At 42.6% G+C, this 11628-nt stretch overlaps 1 protein-coding gene across 1 annotated transcript; it reads right to left on the bottom strand.

Moving 5' to 3' along the window:
- Positions 1 to 879: 879 nt before the first annotated feature.
- galnt3 (UDP-N-acetyl-alpha-D-galactosamine:polypeptide N-acetylgalactosaminyltransferase 3 (GalNAc-T3)) lies at positions 880 to 10886 on the bottom strand. Its single transcript, XM_080786629.1, has 12 exons — positions 10688 to 10886; positions 9535 to 9813; positions 8651 to 9195; positions 7709 to 7881; positions 6796 to 6945; positions 6114 to 6348; positions 5840 to 5957; positions 5517 to 5717; positions 3519 to 3650; positions 2529 to 2630; positions 1995 to 2147; positions 880 to 1905 (listed from the first exon to the last, which is right to left on the bottom strand). The coding sequence occupies exons 2-12, from the start codon at positions 9535 to 9537 to the stop codon at positions 1792 to 1794; spliced, it is 1926 nt and encodes a 641-aa protein (XP_080642755.1). The 5' UTR covers positions 9538 to 9813; positions 10688 to 10886; the 3' UTR covers positions 880 to 1791.
- Positions 10887 to 11628: the final 742 nt, after the last annotated feature.

Genomic DNA, 11628 nt, shown 5'->3' on the forward strand with positions numbered 1-11628 from the left:
TTGTTTCCTTTTGAACATGATTTTGAAATAAATTGAATTGAAATCATGTGTCCTTTTTATCTATCACCAATGAAGTAAAACAAATTATAAATGTAATTACCCGTCATCGAGGCAGTCTGATATTTGTTGAACAACCTTGTTTAGGTTATTCAACAGCTTGGGGATCTTTTCAGTGCAAAGTGCGGAAGTGCCCTCCTGTGAGAACAGTGGAAAATGAGACAATGTGGCTTTAAGCAGCAATGGATGCAATTCAATCAAGATAGATATAATGCATCTTAATATTAAACACTGCTTATAGAGCAAAAATAAATTGTTATGCATGTTACAGCCATTTCTCAGAGTGCCTTCTGCAAAACATGTCTGCCCTATGTCTGGAGAGATTTAATATCTGTCCTATACAGGCTGGGCAATTAATCGAAAATATATCGAAACCGATATTTAGGACCAATAACAGACTTATAGCTGAATAATTGAGAAACATAATTTAACTAGTTTAGTCTGATTAACCAAGGCCTGTATTAGTTGTACACTGGTGGTGTGTACAAATAGCAAAAATAGACGCTCTACAAGCTTGACTATTTTCACCTTTTTAAATAATCATTATTTGGAATTGAGGCAAAAGTTTGAAACAATCGTGATATTGAAGTCCTACTCTCCTATTATATTCATTACCTATAATCATAGTGTCTACATGAATAGAAAATCTTCTTAGTCACTGAAGCATTCATTTTATACCAATCTGGCAACTATCATTTAACTGAAAACATGGCAATCCCAATTCCATCAATACTTTGAGGTTATACTAGACTAAAGGAATTAAAGGTCACTGAAGATTTTCAAATACATTATTTAATTCGAACACAAAATTGTGTGGCCAAATACATTTGTATTTGTACGTTCACTACAGGGTTTGCACTACAATTCCAATCCAATCGTGAACACAAACAAATTAAATAGGCAGTTTGTTCCACAGCACAGTATTTGCAGCATATTAGGGGTTAATTCTGAAATGGGAACGGAAACTATACCTAGCAGACTAAAAATATATCCTTTACGTTTTATTTATGTACAGTATGAATCTAACAATATTTGTATCATGTATGAAAAACGCTGTCCCATTCTTGACTTTGGAAGTAAACTCATTCCTTGAATAGTTTGTTAAAGTGAATTCAACTCCAACCTCTGTTGGAAGGCACTCTGTGACTGTAAATAAGGGTTGTGGGTTATTATTCTGCAGCGTCAAACCCTGCAACACAGAGGAAGACCTCCCCCTCTAGTGGTAATCATGATTATTACATGAATGTTTGCCACTGGATATTCTCAACAATGAGGAAGTAGTGTCCAGTTTGGCTTCACATAAACAGTAGTGCTACACAATTCCAACAAAAATGGTCCTGGTCAGTGTCTTTGGTGCATCATTTGTGGACTTCAGAATGTCTAAATTGCACCTGAAAAAACAAGTTGTTGTAAAAGATACAACTTAGATAAAAAATTAAAATAATATTGGAGGCGTCTTCATTTGTGGCTTTGCTTGGTAAGAAAGCTTGAATAGCAAACATACACAGTCTGAAGAAGATTGACTGCTTCCTTCCGGCGGTTGCAGGCAACATCTTCAAAAGTCCAAACTTTCCAGCAGCAGTTCAGTTCTTCTATTATAAAAATAATAAATAAAAACTTGATGCAGTCATGAATCTAAAAAATAAAAGTATGTTGCTGCTTTATAGACATGGTCCTCCTAGTATGCACATGCATACAGTGTGTGTTCATTGGTAAAGAAGTCCATCAGGTTGATCAGTGAAAGAACCAGAGCTGGAATCTGTCTGATGGATTGCAGGCAGTCAGTGATGGGTGCTCATATCGAGAAGTCAAACACATGTTCCATCCTGGCATGTAGAATAACTGGTTCTATCATGGACAGAAGACAGACAAGAAAATTAACGTCAAACGTTTGTCCGAAAGTCAAAAAGTGTGGACGAAAAGAATGGCAGTCTCACCTCCTTCAATTCCCACTTTTGCTGTGCTCCGACAAACGTGTTCTTGCCCTTATATTGGCAGTCCTCCAGTTTCACGACCCCCTCTGCCCCGTGTAAGCATAGCTCCTTCTGAATGTTGTGTCTGATTTCATGATGTGTGGAGAACTCAAAATACTAAAAAGAATGGGAAAACCATCACTAATACCGACCATCTACTCTTCATCTGTATTACTCATTTATTTTGTCACTGTCAGGTAGAAACCTTGTATGTCCAAAACCATTACTTTTCAGGATATGGAAAAGATTAACCAGTTTTCCAATGGACCCAATTTTAGTCACAAGCTCTTGATAATACTTTTCCTTGGTTAGATAAACTCAGAAATGGTGACACACCATTCACTCACACACATTGTGAGTTTGTAGATAAGCTATTTTTTGACAATTGTATGACAAAGTAGACCAACTAAAGTAGGCCAACTAAATGTTGAAATTTGGAGATACAAGGTATCTGCTGACAGCTGCAATCGAATAAGATAAATTAAGCCTCCATCCTACCTGATTTCCTCCAAGACCGTGACAGGGGTACATGATCAATTGTTTCCCACCCTCATTGTTTTCCCCAGTGTCCAGACATGAGTCTTTACCAACGTTTTTCACCTGTGGTGTGGATGACAAAACACACAAGTAATTCAGTAACGCAAGCTGTTCAAACATCGACGACATCTTGCTGCTTGCATTCTTTTAGCACTGTGGAAGAAGTACTCGATACCACAAGGTAAAAAATACTCTGTTACAAGGTCCTGTATTCAACATGTCACTCGAGTAAAATTACCAAAGTATTGACGTCAAAATATATTAAGTACCAAAAGTAAAGGTTCTCATTATGCAGCATGTCTGATTTTATACTTTTTTTAAAATGTTTTCCAAACTTGAGCTCTGAACTTTTAGACCTGCTATTTTTGAATAAATTAAGTATAACATTGGAATGAATTGGTTAATGTATGTTTTGGAAATAATAATCAACATCTTTAAAGTAACTTGTAACTACAGTATTCAAATAATTGCAGGGGGGGGGGCACGGCGGCACTGTTGGTAGTGCTTTAGCCTCACAGCTATAAGGTCCTGGGGACACTCAGGCATGAAGGAAGCATGAGTTCAAGTCCGTTGCTCTCCCCATGTCCCCCATATATGGGGACTAGGTTGGCGGAGGGTGTGTAGAGCCCAGGATCACATTAGATAATTGACACAGGGGTGAAAAATGAGTTACAAAATCGTGGGATAAAAATTAGATAAAATGTATATGCCTCTGTGATGTAGCGGAGTTTTGAAAAATTGTCATACTGAAGTAAAGTACCTCAAAATTGTACTTCAAATCAGTACAGCACTAGATGGACTAGGTTACTTTCCACCACTGGCCGTGGCCAACTGGAAACAGCTCATTCTGGACGGCCTCAGTCCACGCTGTGGTTAAACCCACAGTGGCCAGACAGTTGTGAGGTTGTGAAAGAAACGGAGGAGGCAGTGGTGCGGTATATGTGGTCTTACCGAGCCAAAGTGGAGTGGGTTGAGATCAGGAATGAAGGCCTCTGGATAGACGTTGTTCAAATACCAGGAGAAACTCTTACACTGCAGCCGTTCGCGCAGTTCGATGCGTTTGGAGACATCTCCAAAGGTTCTCTGTGGGAAACAATTCCAGGCAGCCATTACAGCAAGGGAACTTTTAATCGTTTTCTAAACACTGGCCAGGCTCTGTAAAGCCTGATTTATACTTAGTTGCACAGCGGTGTCTCGCGCCGACAGTAGCAGTTCTACGAGCTCACAACATGTCACAGCAAGCTTGGAGAATAGATCGGCTATTTTCCGTGTGAGACATGAAGAGAAACCAAGTATGAATCAGGCTACCAGAGTACTCAAATGACCACTTCCTGTCGGTCATCTTACACTGTGCAGAGGTGGTTCATGAAGAAGGCTTAATAACAACTTAAACAGTTAAAATGGCACGATTCTATTAAACCCTCAACTGATTTAATCAAATTGCATATATAGTACATACAAAATACCGTTGTTAATTCATATAGTATAAAGATAGTATAAAGACAAGCATGAACAAATATAATACAGTATGAAACTAGATAAAGTGCCCCTCTGGGCACAGGTCTCCACTCTCCACCAGGGCAGGTCAGGTTGTGGCCTCCTGGTGGCGCACACGGACGGAGTGCAAAACATACTCTCTCCCCATGCCTTCGGCCTGGTGGAGACAATCAAGAATACTCCGATTTTGTAGTTTCTTACTTTCCTCATTTAACTTGGGCTACCCTCGACTAAATACAATCTAGAATTGAAAAATGTGTGTTTGCCACATAGACCACAGGTTGATTAGGTTGAGAACTGAACATTCTAATGTTGATTTCACAATGGCTATTGGGCAATTGTTTTCAAGAAAGAAGAAACGTCTATTCAATAAACAAAGTCTAGCTTAACTAAGACCAAACTGACCGATTATTCGTTGAGAGGGACATCTAATATGATTACTTCTGTTTTCAAACTGCAGTTGCTGTGGTCCAATGCCCTAAAGGCAACGTTTTTTCTCAACACAAAATCACCAGTATTCAATCAGTGTTCCTTTCATAGTTCTATGTGTAGTACATTTGAAAGGATTTGGGGCACCACCAGCTCTGGAATAATGAGAGTACTTACTATAATGATGTGGATAAACACTGTGCACACACGCACGCGCACACACACACACACACACACACACACACACACACACACACACACACACACACACACACACACACACACACACACAATTATGGCAGATTCCTTGAGGCTGTTAAAGACAGTGTGTCTGTTTGAAGGCAGCGGGAAAGGCCCGCTGGCCTAGCACTCTCTGAGGTATAGCCCCAGGAGACCTGTTTATGGCACAAAGATGAGGGCCTGTATTGGGAAACGCTGCAAGTCTGTGTCATTTACCAGAGTAGACTTCCCCTGGGCCCCCGCTCTCTGTCTCCTAACCGCTTTGAACCTCTAACAGCCTCAGGCGGAGGGTTTCTAAGTCAATAATCTATTTCTCTCTGTCAAAGAATACTTCTCATATCCAGGGATTTCATGCACTGAGAATCACAACAGCAAAACACTGTGGCTCCCTACACACATGTGTAATTCCAGGTTTCTCCATACAGAACGCTGTTACATGTGACACATGTTCAGACTTAGTCCTGACTGTATAAAAACACAACAGGCCGCTCAGCATTGGGTTGCCCCAACTTGCCTCATGAGTCGATAACGTGAGGGAAAAAAAGAAAGAAAAGAAAATCATATTACTACGCGTGACAGTATTGAATTAAAACATTCCAGAGGAAACCCCTGCCGTTTAAGGCAGGAATACATTTTTTTTTGTTTGAGTATAGTGATGAGTAACACACTGAATGAATGACTGAAGGCGCACTAGCATCTGGAGCAGTACGTACATCTTTAGCCATCTGAATAAATGACTGAGGCGCACTAGCATCTCGAGCAGTACAGTAGTACAGTACGTACCTCTTTAGCCATCTGCGTGGCTTGCTGGTTACGTCTGTAGAAGATCTCCCTGAAGTCGTCCATCCAGACCTCGGCCAGGCGCACCAGGTTGCGTGCGATGACCTGCGTGCCCTTAGGGAAGGTGTGAGGACTCTTGTTTCTGAACACATGGCCCACAATAGAGCAGGGTATGATCTCAAGCTGACCTCCGCACTGCCACACCTGCAACAAAAGGCAATGAAACACATCTATAAATCAGTGTCACAGGCAACTTTTTGGATATCATAAAGACACACCAGGAGAAAATGCAACTGAACCAGAATGACAACCTGGTGACTTCTTACTCTGAATGACATTTCGATGTTCTCTCCACCCCAGATTTCCATTTCTTCATCATAGCTTCCAATATGATAGAAATATTCTTTTGAAATTGAGAAGAGGCCACCGGCAAATGTTGGTGTCCTGTAGAAAAAGAAGAAGAAAAACAAAGGTACAATTTACATTCAACAGGGACATTTGGATCACTTGGTAGAGCAAAGTTTGCAATGGTCTTCAAACTGAATAATAAGAAATACTAATCAATAATAAAAGTACACACTGTACTGAATGTTTTCTCACTTTATAGGATACGTTTCATCTTCTCTTTTTCGCTTTTCTTGATCGGGCAGACTTTCCCAGCCAAAGGACAAGCTCCAGTCGAAGTTGCCCCGGTTGTGATTCTGGCCATAGGGCGATGGCTTCATGAACTCAAAGGTGTTGAGGTCAATCGTGGTGATGTCAGGACTCACTACAACTGTGTGGTTCTCCGCTATCCTGGCCAGAAGAGGCTCCAACCAACCATTAAAGCATTCGCCTGCCAAGCAGTACATTGTGTCACAACATGAGCCTTGATAATATCCACCATCGTTAAAACATGGGGTACAATAATAAAAGAGACTTATGCCTGAGTTATACTTAGTTGCGGTATTGGACACTGAAAATAGTCGATCTACAAGCTCACAATGTGTCACACTGCAACGGGTTGACAGCTTGTAGGTCTGCCATTTACGATGTGCAACACTGGCGTACAACGGACTATAAATCAGCCCTAAATACCTGTTGACATGCTTAAATTAAATACACTGCAGGTCATTTTAAGTGAGCCTAGCATGCCAGGTGAATTGCAACACAAGGCATACATTGTGTGGTTGTGGATTAGTGAGTGGGTGCATGTGTGAATGGGTGTGTCCGAGGACTGTGTCTCTGTCTATTCAGGATATGTGAATAACCAGGTGGTTTGACATCACCGGTGTCAACTAACAGTGGGCATCCAGAAAGGTGAGTGTATCGCCGGTGGCCACAGAAGCACCCAGCAGGCGAGCAGTGATGAGTCCCTTTCTCTCTCGCTGGCGGACAACCCGAACAATGTCCAGCTGCTTTAAATATTCATCCAGTTCATCCTTCAACACATCTGGAAGTATAGGAAACGCAGGGTTAATTATGGACACTCGAGTCACCAATGACCACAATGTGATACAATCAGTATGTTGATAATTAAGCATATAACCATTTTACTGAATTACAACTACAGCAGGCGGCAATAATAACAAATACATAAATAAAAAAGGAGAACATTTTGATCAAAACCACAGACTGATTTTTTTTGTCATGAATACAGTATTGTGTGAATGTGATTCATTCATAGCTCTCAGCCTGGACGCTAACAATTGCACAGAGCTACAGGGAAAGAGCCGTCTGGCTTGTATCCTCAGCATGGCAGGCTGCCAAGTCCATCTGACCGGCTCCTGGACTACACAGCCAGGGAGTCGGTTGCTCAGCAGAGCTCTAATAGCACCCTACTACCACAAACACACAGTTGAGTGTCAGACCGACTTCATTCCCTGAAACCTCTGCTCTCCTGCATTTTGTTGCACCAAACCCCCCCCCCCCCCCCCCCCCCCCCCCCAACTCGTGACCTGTGACCCATTTCCAGGAGCCAACTTCATTCTGACTCATTTCTTAGCATGACCGCGGCTAGCTCCTCTCAGGAAAGTATTCACTAGCGGCCCTCTTGTTTCCTGCTGTAACCCTCTTCACGAGCCACAGAGCTGGAGCTCCGTTCGGCACATTTCATGGCACTCCAAAAAGGGCCGCTCGGCCGCCCCAAACCGGCTGTCTGAAATTGAATCCAGCGGAGAGCAGGGTGGTCCTGGTCGGGCCCTGCAGAGTATTACCGTCCACACTGGCGTCGTCCACTAGGATGATCTCCTTGAGGAGCACGGCGGGGGAGGTGTGCAGGACACTGTAGACCGTCCGTAGGAGGGTACTCCACGCTTCATTGTGAAACACAATTATCACACTGGTGGTTGGCAAAGGGGGGCATCGCTTGAACGTTTGCTCAATACATCTGCGGGAAGAAGGGGACACAGATAGTGAGCACAAAGATCCAGTGTCCTTTATAGTTCCCCGAGCAGCACAATAGCCTGTGGTTATTACATCAGAGAGGTCCCCTCCCATGTGGGGTGTCCATTTCAGCTGTGACACGGCATGTGTGGCAGCCTTTGAAATGCCCAGCCATATTAACGGTGGGAGACTTTGTAAATTACCCTATTAAAATAGTCGGAACATGGACAGACTGGGTTAATTAGCCAAACATAACTGTACTTCTTCTTGAACTGGCCGCATCAACTGGGCAGGCATACTGAAACAATGTTTCAGTGAGAGAAAAAAAGCTCCCTGTGGTTTTTGAGTGAAATTTTCCCCCAGTAACCAATAGCAAATATTATAGACTTGTTTTGGTTAGACAGGCATTTCTGTTGGAAACAATCTATACCATATCTCCTTTTCCTTCTGCGGTTTTTCCATACGTAGCTGTGGTTACATTTTGAGCCAGTAAGACAGTTTTAAGCGCATATAAAAAAGGAAACTGATTCACCCTATACTCACTGAAGCTATATTTAACTCCACTAGGTGGAGCAAATCTGTGGCTCCTGTGCACCAATAGATCAAGAATATTTTCAAAAGAATCACATGGTAATTGAAAGGTGACAACATTCACTGGATGGCATGAAACACTGGACCCTTGCATTATAATTTCTATACTCTCAGGGATTCAATTAACACACTAAGGATTTTGTGGCGCGTTATTGTTATTTGTTTTTTTATCAAGGACATACTCTGGTGGTCTGGTGTCGGGACCCAGGTCTCTGCTTAGGGAGATGCGGTCACTGGCATACAGGTTGAAGCAGTGCTTCTCTTCTCCCCTCTCCTTCTCCTTCTGCTCAGTCGGAGTCAGGGAGTCCGTGTGGAATGGCTTCCCAGAAGCCCCGGGGTCACGGGGGTTCTGAGGCGTACGCAGCAGGGCTGGCCTGAGCTCAGCGGCGGTATAGTGGCCCGGCACACAGGACAGTCCCTCTGCATTGTCCTGCTGACGCACCGGGGCTCTGATCTGCATCTTTGGCATTGCGTCCCTTAGGTTATTGACCGCTCCCATCACCATGCCCACCACGGCATCCCTCTTGACGGCCATCTCTTTCAGCCACGGCTCCTCCTGTGGGCTTTGGCTTCCCACCTCACGTTGTATGAAGAACAAAAAAGTGACAAAGACGATGGTCACTACCGCCAGTTTGAGTGGGTGCAAGCGCCTTCGGAGGACTCTGCGAAGAGTAGTCATTCTTCTTGCAATGAAGGGAGCTTGTTTTTCATCAAGACTTGATTTCACCTGCAATAAATTTACAAATTATCAGGTCTTTACTAACAGCTATACGTAGACACACACACACACACACACACACACACACACACACAAACTAAAATGAAGTGCAGCGAGAGAGACAGGATGCCATTGAGAATACTGTGTCACGCAAAACCTCAGTTACACATTCAAGATAAACATTCATAACAATAAATTGATTTACAGCACAGTCATGGACACCTCCGGTGAGAACTCAAAGGAGGTAATCACTTTTGTTTTGTTGTGGTAGCACTATTGTACAGTTCTATCCATTCAACAAGTTCTGTAGCCTAATCATATAGTGACAAAAGGAGGAAGACCACATACCATTAGACTTCATAATGACGCAGGAAACGTAGGGTTGTTTAAAAATCCAAAGAATAACATCCTGGCTGCTTTATTTTGGGCAACTTATTAAGTGACTCTCTTTCCCTTTCATGGATTCCAGAGCGTCCGTGTCGCTTTGCGCTGCAGTGCTCAAATCTGTGCAGAGAAGACTTCCGTCTCTGTGGATCCAGGTGCGCTCCTCTCTCTCTCTCAGGTACCTCACAGGGAGGAGGAGACAGACAGGAGACCCTCTGGCGCGCGTGCGTACAAAGGGTCTCTCTGCTTGTCAAAATGAGGCAGGCATTGTGGAAGCGTTATTTACGCACAGTGGCTTTCAAACCTTTTCTGGTCAAGGATCCAGGATAATAACTAGCGTACACATCCCAAAATGCACCCAAAAGGGTCCGTTTGGTTCCATCATGTGCACTCTCTCAGTTATATAGACCTGTGAGTTACCCGGGCCGTAACTGATCTCGAACATGCATGAGTGACAGAGTCAACTTCAAGAACGTAAGACAATTTTGTAGACAATTATCCACAAGCCAGTTTTGGTAGTAGGTAGTTAAATTTCGTTCGTTTTCATTGTCCAAATGTAGGCTAACTGCTGTACAGAATATGGTTAAAGAGGGGAGACCATGTGGAGAGCCCCAAAAATGTCCAAGTTTGGTAATTGAACTACTAAAATGACCTGGGGGTTGTCTGAGGCAGCCTGATATTAGAAACTGTGTACTCCGCGGGATGTCTGATCCAATAAGAGTGTCGATTCTTTAAATAATAGGATTTGTGCACCCAGCCATTCACTGGGACAGTTGCTGGGTTACAAATAGCAGAGGAACGCACCCTATAGCCTACCTCACACACGGCATGCAATCAGGCTTAAGCGAAGACTATAATCTCCAAACTAAATAAAAGTATATAGCCTAACTCGTCCGACGGTGATTAGTATAAGTTTAACATCAAGCACGTTTTATAAAATGATGTGGATAAAAGTCACGGTCTAACAAAAGTTTAATTCAAGTCGAGCGTCATTTCAGTGGAATGATAACTGCCATAATAAAGAAAGTTATAACTATGCCAAAATGCCGTTCTATTCAAGTTATCGCGTTTGTTCATTAATTAGCCTATTATTGAAGTAAGAAAAGCTGACACTCACATTGGTCAAGTTTTTATCCCATCGTCAGGTCGGCCAAGGTGCGGTGCCAAATGGTATTCATAAGGAGTTCGGTGCTTGAGGCAGTTGAGGGGGTAAAGAAAAGACGTGGAGTCTGAAGACATTCGGGTGCCCAGTTTGAAGTCCTCTATAGCCAAGGGTTTACACAATGACTCCATGTGCACGCAGCGACTGTGCTCTCCAGTCTCCACAACCACAAGTCATTCTCCATGTCAGGAAAATCATCCTCCCCCCCCTGTCTTTTTTGTACCATACCATCAGCGCAAGGGAGCAATCTAATGTCCAATAGAGACTACCGTTTTCAAACGAACATTATATGGACATTCATTATTCTGATCGTGTCCACTCCTGCACGTGTTCACACATTTGCCAACTGGAGTTTGTCAAACGTGACGTGTTTAATGAATGAGGCTGACAAAAATGGGCTGATGCACACTTCTATACTCTAAGGATGCACACAACATAAAAAGACCAACATATCTTTTAACTATTTTCAAATGTATGCCTGGCTCATTGACAGATAATTTATTTTGAAGTTCACCATAGAATGAGCAAGTGCACAAATGTCACCATTTCACTAGCTAACCGGGTCCAGAACCACTAACCAAATGGACCATACTCTCAGAGAGGGGGTCCTAATTGCAAATAAAACATTTGAGAACCACTAGTTAGACTCCTAATGTGCCATAGTGACAATAGTGTCAAACATATTGTGAAGAAAACCTGGAGACTTTACTTTCAATAATTGGGTCTATGATCAAAATAAGAACATAATAGGTGAACGGTGTAAATACTAAATCTAGAATTTGCCAGATCTTTGCCATGTCCGGACATTGCTTCTTTTAGAATATCTTATAATGTAAAATAGGTATTCTCAAAAGAATTGTCTTGATTACGATAAAGTATAAAATGGTCTATATCAA

This window comes from Protomyctophum bolini (genome assembly GCF_963924005.1).
Source record: "Protomyctophum bolini genome assembly, chromosome: 16".
NCBI lineage: Eukaryota > Metazoa > Chordata > Actinopteri > Myctophiformes > Myctophidae > Protomyctophum > Protomyctophum bolini.